The sequence below is a fragment of the Osmerus mordax genome, chromosome 14 (genome assembly GCF_038355195.1).
Source record: "Osmerus mordax isolate fOsmMor3 chromosome 14, fOsmMor3.pri, whole genome shotgun sequence".
Classification (NCBI taxonomy): Eukaryota; Metazoa; Chordata; class Actinopteri; order Osmeriformes; family Osmeridae; genus Osmerus; species Osmerus mordax.
In genome coordinates, this window is record NC_090063.1 from 13,863,452 (window position 1) to 13,885,014 (window position 21,563).

At 49.6% G+C, this 21,563-nt stretch overlaps 1 protein-coding gene across 1 annotated transcript in view; it reads right to left on the bottom strand.

The window, feature by feature from the left end:
- Positions 1-116: 116 nt before the first annotated feature.
- The window catches only part of galntl6 (polypeptide N-acetylgalactosaminyltransferase like 6), a 48,738-nt gene continuing 27,291 nt past the window's right edge, over positions 117-21,563 (bottom strand). Inside the window, exons 6-13 of the mRNA XM_067250328.1 lie at positions 5,892-6,077; positions 4,911-5,094; positions 2,580-2,697; positions 1,717-1,824; positions 1,100-1,321; positions 709-825; positions 434-583; positions 117-290 (exon numbers count right to left, since the gene is read on the bottom strand). Of these exons, the coding sequence (XP_067106429.1) occupies positions 117-290; positions 434-583; positions 709-825; positions 1,100-1,321; positions 1,717-1,824; positions 2,580-2,697; positions 4,911-5,094; positions 5,892-6,077 (1,259 nt within the window). The remainder of the gene's footprint in view (positions 291-433; positions 584-708; positions 826-1,099; positions 1,322-1,716; positions 1,825-2,579; positions 2,698-4,910; positions 5,095-5,891; positions 6,078-21,563) is intronic.

Here is a 21,563-nt window from a genome sequence, read left to right on the forward strand (position 1 = left end):
CCCCAGGGGGAGGAGTCTAGGGCAGGACAGACAGACCTCCCCCTCCGTCTGTTAGTAGGCCTCTGATTGGCTGGACCATCCCTTAGAGGGTCCAGGGAGGCAGCTGGTTGGCTGTCCTAGGAGGTTGGCGGGTCCATGATGTTGAGTTTGTGGAGCACGGTGGTGTTGACTCTCTGGAACAGCCACTTCTGGGTCTGGGAGGAGGGGTCACAGGGCCTGAGGAAAATCCTCCTGTCTGCTGGAGAGCTGTCCATACAGCCACTGCTCACTCTATGGAACAGGGACAGATCCTAGAAACACAGGAACAGAACAGGAGTGTGTGTGTGTGTATACCTGTGTGAGAGTGTGTATGATGGTGTGAGCGGTTGTCTACCTGTGTGAGTGTGTGTATGCGTGTGTTTGTATACCTGTGTTAGCGTGTGTGTGTGTGTACCTGTCTGTAGCTCCAGTGCTGGTTGCCCTTCATGCCGTGGCAGTCATACAGAGTGACAGGGCTGGTCTGAGACACAGCGTCCAGACACAGCTTCCTGCTGTGGAGAGGGTCTCCTGGACGGATGTCCTCCCTCCAGCCAAATGTGAAGATCTGAGACAACACACACACAGTTGCCGACACATAAGATGAGCAAAGGGTTAATGGCCAGGTAGTGTAATGTTCACTTGTGTCCAGGTGTCTTCAGGTATGTCCAGGTGTGTCAGGTTGGGTCCTACCTGCTCGTGGGCCCAGGTGCGCTCCTCCCCCTCCTTCAGACAGGTGTCCAGTCTCACCTCTGCTCCTGTAGAGCCATGCTTAGCGTCTACACACAGGCCTGATGCTGCACTACGTATCTACACACAGACAGAGGGGTCAGGAATGAGAGGTGTGTGTAGGATATGTATGTGTAGAATGTGTACTGCCCCCCCCCCCCCCCTGACCATTTTCACAGAAACGTCCACGTCTACTAGAGAAGATGACTGTGTGTGAGAGTGTCTGTGAGAGAGAGGGTGACTGTATGTGTGAGTATGTGAGCACGTGTGTGTGGGAGTGAGTTTCTGAGAGAGAGTGTGTGTGTGTGTGTGAAGGAGTGTGTGAGTGTGTTAGAGAGTATGTGTGTGTGTGTACCTCTCCCCAGGCAGCAGCAGCTGGTTCTACAGGGGGGTAGTACCGAGGCAGGTCCCAGGCCACCGTGTTCATGTACCACCTAAAGCCCTTACAGCCAAGCTGCTTCCTCCTGGCCTTCTGATTGGTCAGATCCCCAGTGGAGAGGTGGCGGTACTCGGGCCGCCGCTGGTAGATGAACTCTGTGTACTCGTCCATCCACGTCTCCGCTACACGCTTCAGGTTCTGGAAGGAGAGGGGGAGGAGAGAGAGAGAGGGAGGAGAGAGAGGGAGGAGAGAGAGGGGGAGGAGAGAGAGAGGGAAGAGAGAGAGGGAGGAGAGAGAGAGGGAGGAGAGAGAGAGAGGGAGGAGAGAGAGGGAGGAGAGAGAGAGGGAGGAGAGAGGGAGGAGAGAGAGAGGGAGGAGAGAGAAGGAGGAGAGAGAGAGGGAGGAAAGAGAGAGGGAGGAGAGAGGGAGGAGAGACAGGGAGGAGAGAGAGGGAGGAGAGAGGAGAGAGAGAAAGGGTTGAAAAGAGGGAGAGTGAGGAGAGAGGGAAAAGAGGGAGACGGTTAAATACAACTTAATGAGTCAATAGTTAGTTGGTTGGTTAATTAGTAGTTGTGTTAGGTAAGTGAGCTCACTCTGGCCAGGCTGGTTCCTGTTGGGACCTTATATGGAACGTACTTCCTGTAGATGTGTCCCACTCTGGAGCAGGGGACATCGTACATGCTGCCTCCGCACATCCAGACCTGGAGGCACACACACACATGCAGGCGCACACACATACATGAGTTACTTTCAAACATGGTATGTGTGTATGTGTCCATGCCTTCACACCCCTCAGACTCAGCGCCACAGGGTGCCAATCTGAAAGGCTGAAGGGGAGGAGAGAAGAAAGAAGGAAAGAAAGAGAGAGAGAAAAGGGAAGACAGAGAAAAAGAAAGGCTATTTTCAGAAGCACTGCACCCCCCCCCCCCACCCTCTCCTCTCTCCTCAAAGGTGGAGTGATAGGGGGAACAGCAGGGAAGAAAGGAGGAGAGGAAGATGTGAGTTCTTCTCATCTGACGTGGGGGTGGACTCTTCCTCCTCTCCCCCCCCCCCCTGTCCCTCCTCTGTCCCTCCCCTTCTCTCCTCCATCCTTCCCAGGAGAACACGCTCCACTACCACTTCACCTCATAACTATTTTTGTTGTTACCATGGTTTCCTGTCAGGGAAGAAAGAGCTACATTCCAATTACAGAATAAACTGCAAAAGAGAAAGAGAGGGAGAACGACACAGAGGGAGACAGAGAGAGAGAGAGAGAGGGACAGAGAAGGACCGTTGTTTGATTTTCCTGTTTGTTTCACAAATAATTTGCCAATGTAAGCACTTTATTATGAGAGAACAGCAATGAAAAACTGGGAACAATGGCACTGGCTTCCTATAAATATCCGTATGACGTGTATGAGTGTGTCTGTGGTGTGTGTGTGTGTGCGGTGTGTGCGGTGTGTGCGGTGTGTCTCACCTTGAACGAGATCTCGTACTGCTCTCCTCCCCATATCTCCAGTCCCGTGTCGTACCCTCCCAGCTCCCAGAACCACTGGCGGTTCACTGCAAACAGACCCCCGGCCATCACTGGAGACCTGGGGTCAGAGGTCAGAGTGGCTCAGACACATACACACACATCACACTTGTCACATACACATCAAATACAAACACACCTCTCACAGGCATGACACACATTCCACCTATCACATACACATCAAATACAAACACACTGCACACAGGCATGACACACATCACTACGTTCCTGAGTGTTTATGGAGCCCCAGCCATATAATCACTGGGTTTTCTCATTCAAACAGAGCTCAGCTTATAATGTGGTGTGTGTGTGTGTATGGGGGGGGGGGGGGGGGGGGGGGGGTGCTGCTCTGGTGCTGTTACTCTGCCTCGCCTGCAGGGGGAGACAACACCTCAGAGATACACACACGCCACTCACTCGATCACTCACTCACTCCCAAGCATACAGAAAGACAGATAAAGACAGAGTCAGAGAAATAAATAAGAGAACAGAAAAGAAAGAGAGAGAGAAAGAAAGAAAGAGAAAGAGAGAGAGCTGCTACTTTATAGATTTACTAAAGTGTTCTCCCTCTGCTTTCTTCTTTGTCTGAAAATAGCTGTATGGACAGCAATGCTAGCTCACACACGACGTGAGCTGAATGACACCGGGAAACTGTGTGTGTGTGTGTAGGTGTGATACTGAGGATGAAACAAGTGCTTGGTGACTTTGTTTTGAACAGAGAGAGGTAGGTAGCAGTTCCCCCCCCCCCCCCCTCTCTCTCTCTCTCCATCTCGCTCTCTCTATTTCTCTCTCCATCTTGCTCTCTCTTTTTCTCTCTCTCCATCTCTCTCTTTCCATCTCTCTCTCTCCCCCCATCTCTCTCTCTCTCTCTCTCCCCCCCATCTCTCTCTCTCTCTCTCTCTCCCCCCATCTCTCTCTCTCTCTCCCCCATCTCTCTCTCCCTCTCCCCCCATCTCTTTCTCTCCCCCCATCTCTCTCTCTCTCCCCCCATCTCTCTCTCTCTCTCTCCCCCCATCTCTCTCTCTCTCTCTCCCCCCATCTCTCTCTCCCCCCATCTCTCTCTCTCTCCCCCCATCTCTCTCTCTCTCTCTCTCTCTCTCTCCCCCCATCTCTCTCTCTCTCTCTCCCCCCATCTCTCTCTCCCCCCCCATCTCTCTCTCTCTCCCCCCATCTCTCTCTCTCTCTCCCCCCATCTCTCTCTCTCTCTCCCCCATCTCTCTCTCTCTCTCTCCCCCCATCTCTCTCTGTCTCTCTCCCCCCATCTCTCTCTCTCTCCCCCCATCTCTCTCTCTCTCTCTCCCCCCATCTCTCTCTCTCTCTCTCTCTCTCACCATCTCTCTCTCTCTCTCTCCCCCCATCTCTCTCTCTCGCTCTCTCCATCTCTCTCTCTCAGATCATTTCCTCTGCTCCCAGAGGTGCTGCCAGATGATGACACAGCTAATTTCCATGGTCCTTCCAAATTAATCTTATGTGAGTGACTGTGGGAGTGGCTGTGTGTGTGTGTGTGTAAGTGTGTGTGGTCTGTGTGTGTGTGTGGGGTCTGTGTGTGTGTGTGTGTGTGGTCTGTGTGGTCTCTGGTGCTTCCAGCTGGTGAGGACATGTGTGAGACATTGATAATGGAGACAGTCACAGCTGCTACACGAACACACACACACACCGAGAACAGTAGTACACATGCAGGTCCTTTAGGACACATTTAGACTGAACACACACACACAGATTTGCCTTTGCTCAGCATTTAGTCAGTGAGGTCTTGGTGATGTCATCGCCCTTGAGAGAAGCCGCTACTGACTTGCCTAATTAATAATGCATGAAGACTGACCACAATGTGTGTGTGTCAACATGTGTATGTACGTCAACATGTGTGTGTGTATGTCTTTATGTGTGTGCGTCTACGTGAGCATGTGTATGTCTTTGTGTGTGTATGGCTAGGTGTGTGTGTATGGCTAGGTTTGTGTGTGTGTACTCACGGGTAGGGCTTGTGTGTGTGTGTGTACTCACGGGTAGGGCTTGTGTGTGTGTGTGTGTGTGTGTACTCACGGGTAGGGCTTGTGTGTGTGTGTGTGTGTGTGTACTCACGGGTAGGGCTTGTGTGTGTACTCACGGGTAGGGCTTGTGTGTGTACTCACGGGTAGGGCTTGTGTGTGTGTGTGTGTGTGTGTACTCACGGGTAGGGCTTGTGTGTGTGTGTGTACTCACGGATAGGGCTTGTGTGTGTACTCACGGGTAGGGCTTGTGTGTGTACTCACGGGTAGGGCTTGTGTGTGTACTCACGGGTAGGGCTGGCTGGGGTCTGAGCCCTGCAGCTCAGGAGGTATAGGGATGCGCTTGTAGTACAACTCCCAGTCAAACGCTCCCCTCATGGCGTCTCCAGCCTGCGCCTCGTAGCCAAAGTGGTTATGGTCTATCACATCTATCATGGGACACACTATGGTCCTGGAGTTCTGGGCTATCTGGTCTGGAGAGGAGAAGAGGAGAAAAGGAGAAAAGAGAATAGAAGAAGAGATTTAAAATAATGAGAATGATGATTTCAGGGTTTTTTTTTTCATCACCCGCCGCCTTTTTGTACTCGGGGCAGCTTTTGGTCACCAGACGATTAGAAACAATTACAGCTTCAAACTGGGTCTGCTCCCCCAGGCCTACCTACCCTGCTGTCACTGTCATCCTGCCTGCCCGTGTGCGTGTGACCGCCTGTCATTGTGTGTGTGAGTGTGTGTATGTGTGTGTCCCAGAACTGTAGGACAGAGCCAGTGGAGCAGGGAGAGCTGCTGTCCTCTCAGAGGATGCCCTGCTGGGACGGATCAGCACTGTCCGTGGAAAGGACAGGAGCGGGGAGGAGAGAGGAGGGGGGGGGTGATGAAAGGGGGAAGGAGGAGATGAGGGGATGAGAAGAGAAGGGAGGAGGAGGGGAGAAGGAGTAGAGGAGGGATGAGGAGAGAGGGGAGGAGGAAGAGGTGATCATAGTAGGAGGAGAGGGGGGGGGGGGTGGCAGGAGGGGGGAAGGGGAGGAGGAAGAGATTAGGGGAGGAGGATAGGGGGGATGAGGAGAGGAGGGGATGAAGAGAGGGGGAGGAGGTAAAATAAATGGGTGGAAGAGATGAGGTCTATCCATTTCTCTCCTTCTCCTCCTCTCCTGCTCCTCCTTCTCTCCAGGTTTTTCGGATATGAGGTCTTTATCTCTGTCTTTAGAGTAAGTGTGTGCATGGTAGTGTATGAGTGTGTGCGTGGTAGTGTATGATTGTGTGTGTGTCTTACCCAGTAGTGGAGGCAGCCAGTTAATGTTGGTCTCACAGTGGGAGTCTAAGAAAGTAAGCACCTCTCCCCTCGCCACAGACGCCCCCAGGAGGCGTGTCCTGATTAGCCCCTCCCTCTTCCTGGTTCTGACAATGCGCACTTTAGGGAACTGGGACATGTAGTCTTCTAGACGGGTCTGCAGGTGCTCTGCGGGGAGAGACAGAGAACAGCAAGGTGAACTGGTGCCACACTGATTCATTTAGTGTGAGGGACACACAGACAGAGGGAGACAGGGAGGAGGAGGGGGAGTAGGAGGGGGAGGAGGAAGGGTAGACACTATTGTGTTGATTCTTTTTCTCTTTTTCATCCCCTCTTTCAGTTTCACTTCCTCCCTAACCTACATCATGCTATTCCCCTGTTCACTTACAGACCAGAGGTAATGTGATTACACTCACTCTCTCTATCACACACACACACACACACACACACACACACACACACACACACAAACACACAGGCGTACAGCGTCAAAGTTCCAGCATTATTCTAATCCAAGCTTAATACCTGCTCCTCTTGCCCTATCAGGGACTAGCAGGCTGCTCTGCTGTTTGTCCCTGATTACACACACATCCAACAGTGTGTGTGTGTGTGTCATGTGTGTCTGTAAGAACTGGAGCAAATGAGAGAGAGAATAAGAGAGAGAGAATGAGAGAGAGTGTGAGCGAGAGAGTGTGTGTGTGTGTCTGTGTCATGTGTGTCTGTAGGAACTGGAGCAATTGGGAAAGAGAGAGAGAGCGAGCGAGACAAAAAGAGTGTGTGTGTTGTCCAGCATTGAGCTATCGATCACTCTGTCCTTTCCCTGCTTGATTAAACAAGGTCATAAATCAATGCTGTGATGTGGGCCTGCCGCGGCAACCAGAGGGAGGAAGTGACAAATAAACTATTCAGGAAGGAACGAGGAAGTAGGAAGTTAAGAGATCCCTGGAGGAGGGAGTAGGGGAAGGAGGGGAGAGAGTGGAGGAGAGAGTAGGGGTTAGAAGAGGGAGTTTGGGGGGAGGAAGCTGACAGACCAGTTATGCTTTGATGTTTACCAAAAAGCATTCTGTACTTTTAAACTTCTCTACTTTACATATTCTCTCTCTCTCTCTCTCTCTCTCTCTCTCTCTCTCTGTCTCTCTCTCCTACTCTCCCCCTCTCTTCCTTCCTCTCCTCCACATCCAGGTAGAGAATGTTGAGAGAATTTAGAATGCAGGAAGTTCAAACATTGCCGACCTCATCTGTCTGTCACAAGTTCAAACAGTTTAAACAGCTCAGAAAACAAACGACACGCACATACACGCACTCATAAAATGATGAATAGCCGTCCGTGTTTGTCCAGGTTGGAAGAGGAGTAGAGGACGATGACGGCAGACAGGCAGGATGAGGGGATTGAAGGAGATGGGGCAGGTGTCATGCGGACAGCCCGAGGACATCCTCTCCATAGCTATTCTTTAATCAGCACCACATCTAAGCAACATGTGGCCCTCCAGCCAATTACCAGGCTCACTTCAAACCCCTCGTGCTGCAAAGAAACCTGCTGCTCTGTGTGTTGGTGAGAGTGTGCAGGTGTCTGTCTGTGTAGGTGTGTGTGTGTGACCCCTGCTATTGTCTCAAGGGTAGGCTGTATGAGGTCAACAGATAAGAGAACATTTTCGACAGGGTAAACCGCATAGTGAGATATAGGATACACATGACACACACTGACAGACACACAGCAACTCTGAGCTGTTGATTGGCCTGCAGTTGATCTGGAGCAACAGCAGCTACTGACAAGATCCTGTGCGTGTGTGTGTGTGTGATGTATGGACAAGGGTGTGTCTAGCTGACATGTTGAGGGCGGCAGTTGCTGGTTTAGCGAGACGCATCTTTTGATACATGGTGATCGTTACCAAGGGAACAATGCCCAGGCTGCTGAAGCTGTATTGATTAGCTGTGCAAGGCGAGGGTGGATGGGAGGATGAGAGGACCGCTGGTAACTGGAGAGATAAAGAGGAGGGATTCACGACCGAGAGACAGAAGCCAGACTGACACTGGCGAAGGAAATACCAGCCAATGAGAGAGCAGGAAATAACAACCTGGAAGGGGAAGAGGGGAGAGAGAGGAAGAGTAGAAGACCGGGGAGGAAGATGAGGGAGATGAGAGGGAAGCCTAGTTCTTGTGCGAGGTTTCACACTGCGCATTTGAGCAGAGATTACATCCAGGGTCTGTATTTCTCAGACACACGACAGTGCTAGCAACCCCAGGGTTCTGTCTGTCTGGAGGTGGACAGAGAAGGGAAGGAGGAGCAGAGGAAGAGAACGGGGGAGGAGGAGTAGAAAGAGCTGAGGAAGAGGAGGAGAAGGAGGACAGGAGGAGAAGGGGGGGAGGAGTTGGAGGAGAGGAGTGTAGAAGGGAAGAGGGAGGAGAATGGGTGGGATGGGTGAAAGAGGAATGAAAGGAGGAATGAAGTATGTAAGGTCTGTTCAGGCAACTGCTGTCCTTCAACTCTTTCTCTTAATCTTTTCCAGTTCTCTCTCCCTCTCTCTCTTTCTCTTTTAGGGGAAGAAGAACAGATCCTTCCTCCACTTCCTCTCCAGAGAAAGTCACCACATAATGACATTTGTTTCCATGCTTCTTCAAAGTGAATTACCCTGCCAGTCTGGCTGCAGAGGTGTGTGGGTTTGTGTGTCTGTGAGTTTGTCTGTGAGTGTGTGTGTGTGTCTGTGAGTGAGTGTATATATGTATGTAAATGTATGTTAGTGTGAGGTATATAATGTAACAACTTTCCTATATTGGTTCTGATTTGATCATATGAAATAAGCTACTGAGAGGAAGTGAAAAGGAAAAGGACAAAGCGGGGAGATAAAGAAATAGAAAAAGAGAGATTGAGAAAGAAAGAGGGACAAAGAGGAGAGAAAGAGAGACTGGGACGTCTCACCCTGCTCCCGAGGTCATGTTTTCGTTTCATGTCATTCATTTCTCATGTCCAGTTCTATTTTGATTCACTCTCCTCTCTTTCAGTCTCCACCTGCCCTGCCTGTGTGACTGTCTTCCCAGCTCTGATTAATTTCCCCTTACCTCTCGTTATCCCTCCCTCCCCAGTGTCTCTAACCCTCGTCTTCCTGATCGTCTGTGCCAGGGTGTCTTTGAACCCTGTATCAGGCATTCAATCATTTTTCCTTGTGTCTAGTTCTCCTGGCATTTTGATCCCTGCTTTGTTTACCCCAACCTTGCTTTTGTCTTGTCCCTGCTGGATTTGTTTGCTGGATTATTCCCACTGACTTCCTGTGTACCAAACTTTTGCAAGTAAAGACTTTGTTTGTTTTCAAGATTCCGTCTCTGAGTCGTGCGATTGAGTCCTCAAGCCTGTAAGTCAGGCTTGAGGACTCAATCGAGGGCAGAGATCACACACAGAAGGATTCTATTTCAGTTGAATACCAAAAGGAATGAAGATGAGTGGAGAAGGTTTGTGTGTGTCAGCTGTCTCTGGAGGGGAGGGGGGTATTGGAGGAGGGGGGGGGGGGTAGCAGAGGAGAGAGACAGAGAAGAAAACACAGATGGCTCTAAGACACTTTCTCTCGACCGTTGCTCAGAAAAAAGTCCTTGTCTTTCTCCGCTTGTGGCATTTGTGTGTGTGACAGAAAGTGTGTGTGTCGCAGAGAGAGCTGGAGAAAGTGTCTGTTTTCTGACTGGTCAGTGTCAACAAGACGCAGCCTTTCCTCTCACCTGTGACAGGTGCTGTGTGTCAGAGGGGCGAGAGGAGGTGTGTGTGCTCCTCCATGATAATCACCGTACGGTGAGTGTGGCTGGTGGGGGGAGAAGCAGCAGGACTATCAAATATTCATCTGACGACCTCTGACCTCTGGCTCACCAGGTGTCAGTCTTCCTGCAGAGGAATACATCTTTAATGTCCTCCACAGTGCTGCGTGGGCGCGCATGTGTGGAAAAAGGTTAGTGCATGTGTCAGAGTGTGAGAGAAAGTGTGTGTGTGTGTTACTACTAGAGCCAGCTAAAAAGCTTCTGCATATAATTTAATCTCTCCTGGTACAATAGCGTGACTGTCTGAGACTGTGTGTGTGTCTGGTCTCTAACGAGCCGAGGTTAATCTATGACCAAGCTAGTCATCATGATGATGTATGAATGAGTCACTATGTCACATACACATTCGAACTCGAACACACACACACACAGGGTAGATGTTTTGGCCAGTCTATGCTTCCTGTTATAGAGGGAGAGAGCACTTAGACTGACATCCCTGGAAACCACACTCCAACCAGATTATTACTGATGCAGAGGACACACACTCACGCCCACAGTATGTTGTGTAGACATAGAGCGTGGCGTAGAAATCACAGTCCTGCAATATTGAGAGCAGTAACACGCCTGTTGCATTATCTGCTCTCTCATTACTGTGCGTGTGTATGTTCGTGTGTGACTGGCTGGTGTAGGTACCACAGAAACATCTCATGCTTGTAGTTATAACTGCTCTGTTCTCACTAATGCACTGGGTCCACTGGGACTGTGCACACACACACGCAAGCTCAGCCTTTGTTATTTTATCACACAGACTGCCTCTCCTCACTAAAAGCTTATCAGAGCATTACTAAACACGCCGCTCACACCTGCGTTAGCTCAGGTAACGCGTCAGCTCACGGCAGGTGTTTAACACACACAACAGGAGGAGAGAGAGCGACACAACTAGGGCGGGACTAATAGAGGTCAGCTGAGAGAGGGAGATGGGGGGAGACAGAGAGGGAGAGAGTGAAGGGAGAGAGAGAGAGATGGGGAGGAAGAGAGCATGAGAGAAAGCAAGAGAAAGAGACAGAACTGGGACTAATAGAGGTCAGCTGAGAGAGAGGGAGAGGAAGGGGGGAGGAGAGAAAGAGAGGGAGAGAGAGTAAAGGGAGAGATAGGGAGAGAAAGAGAGAGCGACAGAAAGGGAGAGAGAGAGACAGAACTGGGACTAATAGAGGTCAGCAGAGAGAGATGTATTTCAGTAGTGTCCTCACGTACATACAATCATTTTTATTATTTTTTTCAAAATCACTTTTTGTTCTCACACTTTCCTCCTGTTCTGTGGCTGTAGTAATGATTGCTGCACCAGCAGAGAACCACCAGTGGAGAATCTCCAGGAGAGAAAATGTTTCCAGAAGTGCAACAGGATCTGCTGTCAGAACTTCTCAACTGACCAGCTCTCCTCCTCTGACCCCTGACCTCTGACTCCAGCCTGATGGACCAATGAGCAGCCTTTCAGAGCTGGGGAGAGACGGGCCACATAGTTACATGACTGGCTGCTGAGGCCATTTAGTTTGTCGGGCTGTGTGTGTGTGTGTGTGTGCATGTGTGTGAGAGAGCAAGAGATTCAGCATGACAGAACATCTGCCAAACCAAAGCCCAGAGGACTATGACCCTCAACTAACACACACAAAGACACACACACACACACACACACACCCAGGGCTGTTGCTGTGTTGTCGTAGCGATGTCTCGTTAAGGAGGTGACAGGGGTGCTAATGAATGAGGTCACGTCCTGTCGCTGTACTGTGATCAAGACGAGCGTGGTACAGGGGATTAGCTGGTAATTACACATGGCATGTGTGTGTCTGTGTGTGTATGTGTAATACAACTAGCTAAAGCAACTAGCTTTTTATCAGTGGGGAAATAGGCTGCGCATGACATGGGGAGCTGTGATGAACACACACAAACAGACACACACACACACACACAGACACGCACAAATGCATAGACACATGCACTCACACACATGCACACAAGCTCACATGCGCACACACACACACACACACACACACACACACACACACACACACACACACACACACACACACACAGCCAGCTAGATGAAAGCAGCTTGTGTAGATGCAGAGGTAAACGCAGGCTGTGAAATGGCACACATGCTGCACAGAGATAACTGATCATATTCTCTTCGCTTAAGCTTAGAGGGATGGAGGGAGGGAGGGAGGGAGAGAGAGATGGAAAGAGAAAGAGGGAGAGAGAATGGGAGGGAGAAGGAAAGGGAAGGAGAGAGAGGAGGGAGACAGCAAAATGCAGTTTTGCACGTTTTTCTAATACTTCTACTAATGGCTGTAAATTGTTCACACATACACACATCCCCGTCACCCTGTTGGACTGTGTAAAACTGTAACTAAGCAGATTCAGAAGCCATCAGCTCAGGGGATGGAGATAAGATCGCCGTGGACACGCTGATCGTCGTGGATACGCTGACAGGGCATTGTTTCATGGCACTGTGAATTGCTGTGGCATTTACTTTCTTTTGTCTTTCCTCAAAATGAAGACATTCCTCCAGGCAGCCCTGTATTCACTCTCCCTTTCTCTGTCTTTATCCCTTTTCTATCTACTCCTCCCTTCATCTCTGCGCTTCTTTATCGCCCCTTTTCTCCCATCCTTCCCTCCCTGCATCTCTAAGTCAAACCTAGAGCAGCATTCCATGATATTTGTATAACCATTCAAACTCACCTTTGAAGGGTGGAGAGTTAGCAACCAGTCACACTACAGAACCTGGGAGCTCGTTAGACCCTTGTCTCAAGCAGAACAGGGTATCATGTTATGGGTGGGTGTCGCTAAGTGCTGGAGCGTTTGTCTGCAGATCGAGAGGTCACAGGTTCAACCTGCCAACTCCTCCCCTCCTCGTAAGTCGCTTTGGATAAAAGTGTCTGCTAAATAAACACAATATTATTACCATTAACAAGTGCACCACTCCAGTAGAGTGGTGCAGGGACAGGCTGACCATGCCTGTAGAGCTCCCCCGGCTGGCAGGCCTGCAGCCCTGAAACCCTGCAGCCCTGAAACCCTGCAGCCCTGAAACCCTGCAGCCCTGAAACCCTGCAGCCCTGAAACCCTGCAGCCCTGAAACCCTGCAGCCCTGAAGTCCTGAAACCCTGCAGCCCTGAAACCCTGCAGCCCTGCAGCCCTGCAGTCCTGAAACCCTGCAGCCCTGAAACCCTGCAGCCCTGAAACCCTGCAGCCCTGAAACCCTGCAGCCCTGAAACCCTGCAGCCCTGCAGCCCTGAAACCCTGCAGCCCTGAAGTCCTGAAACCCTGCAGCCCTGAAACCCTGCAGCCCTGAAACCCTGCAGCCCTGAAACCCTGCAGCCCTGAAACCCTGCAGCCCTGCGAGCCTACCCACAGCAAAGAGGTAGGCTTGCAGCCAACCAGACAGGACAGATTCATCCATTTTGGTGCAGACAATGTGCTCTTCTGTGCCAATAAAGTTGTTGAATTTGACGGAGAGAGAGAAGACAGCAGCATAGAGAAACAGAGAGAAAAACTGAGATTGAGAGTGAAGGAGAGAGAAAGAGGACTTTAGGAAAGATGTGTGGGGGGACAGAGAGAAAGTGAGAAGCAGAGACAGAGAGGTAAAGGTAAATGTCATCAGTAATACCTGCATTACCTCCCAGCTGAGAGAATGACAGAACAGAGCATTCTGGAAGGAACTCAATCTTCTCTCCTAAACCCCCTTTATCCTCCTCCTAAAAACACACACACCACACTACACCACACCACCCACACAACACACATTCATACTCACACACACACACACCCACCCACATCACAGCATCCAAACAAAACACCTCCCTCCATACTCCCTGATAGCTGCAGCCTCTGAAAGCACCCAAAACACACAATCAGAAATGGACCTCTGTGGATTGACACACACAGGCTCCTCGGCTATGTGTGTGTGAGTGTGTATTGATCGAGTGGTTCTAACTCAGACCAGAACACGAGAACACGTCCTGAAAGAGACACACTCTAAACCCTGGTAATGAAAGGCCTCAGGGCAGGGAGACAGGCTCCACAAGGTGAGTGTGTGTGGGACAAAATGTGTTTGTGAAACTTTCTCTGTGAGTGTGAACGTTTGTGTGTAGGACTGTGTGTGTGAGACTGTGCATGTGTGTAGGGCTGTGTGTGAGACTGCCTGTCTGTATGTGTGTGTATGTGTGTCAGACTGTGTGTGAGAGAGAGACTGTGTGTGTGTGTAAGTGTGTCAGACTGTGTGTGAGAGAGAGACTGTGTGTGTGTTTTATGGCAGGTTAAAGACTTGGCATGCGTTGGGGTAGACACTCGTCTGTGTGAGCGACAGTTTTATGGTCTCCTAGGGGATTACCGTGGCAACGCTGCTCATAAATAACCACATTCTGAGAAGGAGAGAACCCCCCCCCCCCCCCCCCCCCAGAACCAGAACCTAGCAAAGTCCTGGACCAGAACCCCCCCAGAATCAGAACTCCCAGGCCAGCTCAGCTGATGTGGAGAAATCCATTTAGATGATTTTATCTAACTTTTCTGCTTCAATAACTTCTGTTGGCTCCTGCCATTCTCCATCCATAGTAATTACTATGCCCTGCAGGTTAACTGGACACACATACACACACACACCAGTTAAATAAAATATGACAATGTTCCTGAATTTAATAAGAATAAATGTTCATTCTGCTCTGACCTCGGGACAGGATAGAGTCGTTTGATACTTCTCTTTGCACAGCAGGCCTGACTTTGCCCTTGGTGGAGCACTGATCGAACTGCTGCCAGCCAAATAATATCAGAATGGCTGCTATGTTATTAAGAAGTGTGTGTGTGTGTGTCAGTGTGATTGTGTGAGTGTCTACATGTATATGTGTCTGTGTGTGTAGTTATATTTTAATAGTTTGTGGTGTCATTAGGTTGGCTAGGCTGGTGCAGAGAGATAGCAGCAGTGATGTCATCACCAGGATAGACAGAGATTACTGGCCAAGCCCAGGCCAATCACAACACTGCAGCAGAATGCCTCTGTTCAGAGACACACTCTGACTCGTTTACACTTGAGCTCGGATAGGCGAAGGCTAACCATTGGTGCATCAGGAAGGCACTTGTGTGGGTGTGTGTGTCTGTGTGTGTTTGTGTGTGTTTGTGTGTGTTTGTGTGTGTCTGTGTGTGTTTGTGTTGACACGTGATGAGCAAAGCATCTTTACTTTAATCAGGCCATTAATTTTTTATTGAATATGTGAGAGAGATCTACCTCATGTTATCCTGATTCTGTCTCCTTCCATAGCTCCATATACACATGAACACACACACACTGTGTGTTCAAGTCATGTTTCTTTGTAGAACACACGCAGATAGACACCTGTGATGGATTTAAAGGGATTACCTGAGTAGATACACACACACACAAACACACACACACACTCTTGCTCTAATTAAAAGTAGAGTCAGGCTGTGAGGTCAGTCAAAGACTTCCTCAGTCCTTTAGATTAATTACCCTGCTATCACACAACCATACACACACAAAGACACACACAGACACACAGACACAGATACACTAACACACACACACCTCTTCTCTCTGACCATCATTAACTATCCATGGACAGATTCCCTCCCAGAGAGAAGTCATATCCCTTAATTATTCTCCCTGGTCGCCATGGCACCTGTCACTCACTCAGGAAGAGAGGTGGTGGGGGGGGGGTTACGACCAGTTATAGAGATGGAGGCAGGGAGATTAGAGAAAAGGAGAGGGCAGAAAGAAGAAAAAAGAGCTGCATAAAACAAATAGTTAAATATGTAAATAAACAAAGTCAGAGTGAAAAAGCGATAGGGAGAGAGAAAGACAGAGAAGAGAGAGAGGAGAGAGAGAGAGGAGGGCATAAAGCAAAGGAGGCCATACAGAGGCAGAGGAGAAGAAAGAGAGGGCAGAGACACAGAGACAAGGAGAGACATGGTAAAAGGGAGAGACAGAGAGAGAGAGAGAGAGAGAGAGAGAGAGAGAGAGAGAGAGGAGAGAGAGAGGGAGAGAGGAAGAGAGGAAGAGAGAGGGGTTGAGACGGAAAGAGAAGATAAGTGGAGAGAGGGAGTGAGACAAAAAGAATGAGAAAGAAAAAGGGGGTGGAGACGGAGAGAAGGAGAGACTCAGAAAGACAGAGGAGAGGAGAGAGGAGAGACTCAGAGAGACAGAGGGAGAAGGAGAGAGGAGAGACTCAGAGAGACAGAGGAGAAGGAGAGAGGAGAGACTCAGAGAGACAGAGGGAGAAGGAGAGAGGAGAGACTCAGAGAGACAGAGGGAGAAGGAGAGACTCAGAAAGACAGAGGGAGAAGGAGAGAGGAGAGACTCAGAGAGACAGAGGGAGAAGGAGAGAGGAGAGACTCAGAGAGACAGAGGAGGAGAGAGGAGAGACTCAGAGAGACAGAGGGAGAAGGAGAGAAGAGAGACTCAGAGAGACAGAGGGAGAAGGAGAGAGGAGAGACTCAGAGAGACAGAGGGAGAAGGAGAGACTCAGAGAGACAGAGGGAGAAGGAGAGAGGATGTAGAGATGGCTCCGGAGTGTAGGGCAGGGGGGCTGTATGGTTGACATCCGTTCACAGCTGAGCAGTAATGACAGTAAAATAGCTGCAATCTTCCTGCTCTTTCACAGCACTAAAGAAGGATACGTCCCTCTTCAATGTCACTGCTCTAGGGAGAAGGGTGTGTGTGTGGGTGTGTATGTATGTATGTATGTATGTATGTATGTATGTGTGGTGTGTGTATGTATGTATGTACGTATGTATGTATGTGTGTGTGTGTGTGTGCATGTGTGTGAGACAGTTTGAGCCATGCCAGACTGACCTCCATGGTGACTAAAGCTTTAAAACGTTGAGCTGGCTCCCTCAGCAGCCAAGCCAATTAAGACACACACACACACACACATAAATAAGCACACGGATGAACACTGAGACAAATTCTGCCTCTGTGAGATTTGCTGAAAGGCAGTTCTCTCAAACCAGGAAACACAGCCCGGTCCGAGCAGGGAACTTGTGTGTGTGTCTTTAACAACATCCTCCTTCTGTTGTTGCAGGATCCTACTGAAGGCTCTCCTGTACTGTACGCTGGAGCACACACACACACACATTTCATGCTCCAGCTCTCCTCTGCCGGACTGTAGCAAACATTAATCATGACTCCTCCCCCGAGCCCTCGAATGATCTTGTGATTGGCTGGGAGGGGGTAGTCAAGGTTGTGATTGGCTAGGAGGAGTTAGTCAAGGACAGAGATGACTGGTCCCCAGACCCCCTGTCCTGGCCTCCAGGGGAGGGGGTTTCTCCCCCCTCCTCTTCTTTTATCCTTCCTGTTTTGCTTTGACTCCTCTCCTATCTTTCTCTCCTCCCTTCCTCTCGTCTTCTCCTCCTTGTGATGGACGGTTAATCATCTCTCTTTAATTGATCCAGATAATTATGGAAGTTAATCGAGAGATAGAGAGATTAAAAGGGAAAGAGAGAGAATTAAGGATAGAGAGGGAACAGGGAGAGAAGCAGAAGGGAAGTGGTAAAGAGAGAGAAAAAGAGATGGGTAGAGAGTAAGAGATAGGGAGAAAGAGGGGGGTGGAAGAGGACAGATAGAAGGAGAGAGAAGGAGAAAGACAAGGAGCGGGAGCAAGGATCTCTCCCTGGGCTGTTGATGTTGCTGCTAATGTCACAACAAGCCTGGTGATTAGCATAAACAGTCCCTCCGACGCCACTGAACAAACCACCGCCATGTCTGTTTGTTTATCTGTTTATTTGTTTACAATCTGCCGTCTCTCTCTCCCTTAGAGAGCAAATATTTGAGACTTCACAGTGAATGTCTTCGTGTTTATTAGTGCATGAGTGCTTGCGGTGATTGGTGTGGGTGTGTGTGTACATGTTTGCCCTTATCAGTGTGCGTGTTGTTCAAATCAAATTACTATGCCCTGTAATACAGCAGTCTTCATCAGTGATGATGATGATTTGGTTCAGTGTCATTTAGAACACACACACACACGCACACATTCATGTGTGAAGTATTCACACGCAAAATGGATGGAGCATAAAGTACCGTCTCCTACCCCTCCACACACACCTACACACACACTGCTATACCCCACCCCTCTTACCGCACACACACACACACACTGTTTTCACGGAGCCTTTGAGCCAAAACCAGCAGGCAGCAGAACTTCAAAACAAACACAGTATTCATAAGTCAACAAAAGTCAAGAGTAGCAGAGAGGACAGGCAACTAGGCAGGAGGAGAGGAGTGGGAGGAAGAGAAGAGAGGGGATGAGGAGGGAGGAGAGGAGGAGCATAGGTGAGGAGAAAAGAGAAGTGGAGGAGACGAGAGTACAAGGGAGGAGGAGAGAGGAGGAGAAGAGAACAGAGGTTAGCTGAGAAGATGAGAGGAGGAAAGAGATGCGATGCGGATGAGAGAAGTGCGGGAGGAGAGAAGTGCGTGTGACAGCAGGTGAATGTTGACGGGCCGGGATTGATCAGTCGAGGTGGCATACCCCCCTGCATAGATCAATCCCCTACTGTACCTTAGACCAGCAGTACAGACACCACCTCCTCTATCTGCAGCAGGAGAGGTGTTACCTTTAATAACATCCCTGGAGGAAGCAGTGGGTGGGAACTGAAGGCTCATACAGTTTTAATGCCCTAGCAGGGTCAATATTAGCTCAACCAATCACAGGCTGATGAGAGGAGAGACTCATCTCTGGAAGACAAACAGAGACTAATGAGAACATCTGCAGAGAGAGAGAGACAGAGAGAGAGAGAGAGGTGGGGGGAAGGAGACAGTGGAGGGTAAAGAGGGAGAGGGTGGGAGCTGGAGGTGGAGAGGAGAGGAGGGGAGGGGGAGACAGGAGGGGAGAAGGAGGGAGAAATAATTCCCACTATCCGTTTGAAGAGGTAGGTAGTGGGGCACCGGGAGACTATGTGTGTGTGTGTGTGTGTGTATGTATGCGTGTTTATGTGTGTGTGTGCAGGAAGCTATTACATTCCACCTCGGTGCTCTCAGACATTTCATTGGTCTGGGACCAGAGAATGACTTCCTGGACACATACACACACACACCACTTCCTATAACGCCTCCCCTTAAGACCACCTACACACCCTCTCCCCCTCACACACACCAGCGCCCACAGAACCTGCTACATTACACCAGCCACCAGACCCTAACCTGCTGCTAAACTACTGGAGAGAGATAAAAAGAGGTAAAGCGAGAGACAAAAAGACACAGGTAGGGTTAGAGAGACTGAGAGAGGAACATTCCGTAGAGAGAGAGAGACACACACACACACACACACACACACACACACACAGAGAGACAGGGATACAGAGAGAGAGAGGGGGAGACGAAACAGAGAGGTAGCCAGAGAAAGGAAGAGAAAGATACAAAGAGAGAGAGAGAGAGCGAGAGAGAGCTGGTACCCAGTTCCTGCAGCAGGGTGTGTGTCTGACTGCTGCTACAACTCTATCAGTGGACACAGTAGTCTTGTGTCTCCATTCATATTCTAATGAGACAGACAAGACGCAGGCTCTGCCTAGCATGGTCCAACCACAAGGACACACCAGCTAATTACATGTGTGTATTTGTGTGTGTGTGGGAGAACGAGAGTGTGTGTGACAGCGTTTGCATCTCTGTGGTTGTATCTGTGAGAGCGTGTGTGTCAGCGTTTGTGAATGTGTGTGTGTGTGAGTGTATGATGGGGATTGTGTGTCAGTGTTTATGTGTGTGAGATGGGGATTGTGTGTGTGTGTGTCCAGCCATTGCTGAGGTAATGCCACCTCTCTAAGCATTCTAATCTATACTTCCACCCCAGGGGACTGGGAACAGGACCATGAGAGAGAGAAAGAGAGAGAGAGAGAGAGAGAGAGAGAGAGAGAGAGAGAGAGGGGGAAAAGGAGAGGGGTAAAGAGAGAGGGGTAAAGAGAGAGGGAGAGAAAGACAGAAAGGAATAGAAAGAAAGAAAAAGACAAAGGAGTATACAGTATATAGAGAGAGGGAGAGAAATGGAGCTAGGAAAGTGTGAGAGATGTCAGATGGCTGAGCGGTCAGGGAATCGGGCTATTAATCAGAAGTTTGCCGGTTCGATTCCTGAACGTGAAAAATGTAAATGTAAAAAAATAAAATCAGAATGCATTAAAATAGCAGAGAATAGAACATAATAGTCCAACATGGTGTGTAGATCTGTTATCTGTAACCTGGCCCTCTCTACACACAGGGACTAGAAGGCACAGCCATTAGAACCCATCTCTCGCAGCAAAGGCTGAATGGGAAGGAGGTCACGGTGCATAAGCATTATGGGATGGTAGGGCAGGCTCCCCAGTGTGCTAGTATTGATTAACACGGGGACATTCTGTTACAGAGAGAGGGAGAGGGTTGCCATGTGGAACGAGTGTACAGAGAGCATCTCAACAATGACCCTGTCACAGGATTGATTACTGCTCTGCGGTGAGCACCTGGGGCTTGAGGGGGATGGAGGGGTGGAGGAGGTAGACAAGCCGATTCAGAAGTGCTGGAGGTTATAGTGTGGAAGGTATCTTCACTGGTCTCTCCTTCAGGCAGGGTTACACTCCGGGTTATCTCTTGTAGATTATATACTGGGTTATCTCTTGGTTTTATGAGAAATGTAAAGGCTGCAGCTGGAGAATCAATACAACCCCCTTCACCACACACACACACACACACACACGCACAGACACACGCACGCACACACACGCACACACCTGTCAGCTTCATACTAGGTAGGAGTCTTCTACACACACCTGCCTCAGGCCTGTAGGTAGTGAACTCACTCAGGAAGAATGGACATATTCTCAGTGCTCCATCCTTCCCTCTCTCCTCTCTCTCTCTCTTTCACTCCTGCCCTTCTTTGTCCGTTTCTCCTCTCTACCTGTCTTTTTCTCTCTGTCAGTCAGTCTTTCTATCTTTGTCAGTTAGCCCCCCACCCCCGTACACGCCCACCCACACAACCCACACACACACACACCCACCCACCCACCCACCCCCGTACACACCCACCCACCCACCCCCGTACACACCCACCCCCGTACACACCCACCCCCGTACACACCCACCCACCCACCCACCCCCGTACACACCCACCCACCCCCGTACACACCCACCCCCGTACACACCCACCCACCCCCGTACACACCCACCGGATGTCTATTCTCTCTTGGAGTCTGTCACTATGGGTGGATACACCTCTGGATTTTCTACTTCTCTTCACCCTCAGGTTTAACCTCTGTGTGTGTGTGTGTGTCACTCAGACTGATGTCATAGGACAGATTGAGAGGAGAGACAGCAAGTCAACAGCCAGTCTTATCTATAATTCATATATCAACGTTCAGGCCAGAATAATAAATTAATAAGAGACAGGGCTGGTGTGCATGTATATGTGTGTATGTGTGTGTGTGTGTGTGTATGAATGTGTGTGTGTGTGTGTGTGTGTATGTGTGTGTTTGTGTGTGTGTGTGTATGAATGTTCATGTATTCTGACAGCCAAGCTACTCCTGTTCTTCCTGGAGCTACTATTAGCATGTGGCCTTGTAGACTCCCAGGCCTGAACACACACACACACACACACACACCCACAACACAGAGTGTGTGTACATCCTAAGCAGTGCCAGGTTGTTGATTAAGAACCATACACACACAGGAGCCAAATGGAAGTCTGTTTCTATGATGATCTCAGATCTCCTACACTTATCAGTTCTTACAGAACGACCTCATTCTGTCTACACACAAAATCATCCACTGCACGCGCACGCATGCATATATCCAGTAATTTCAGGTCAAGTATAAATACTGTATCCGTTAAGGGCTTTGTGTGTGCTGTGCTGTGTGCGTGTGTATTGAAGGGTGGATGAGTGAGTGTGTGTGTGTGTGTG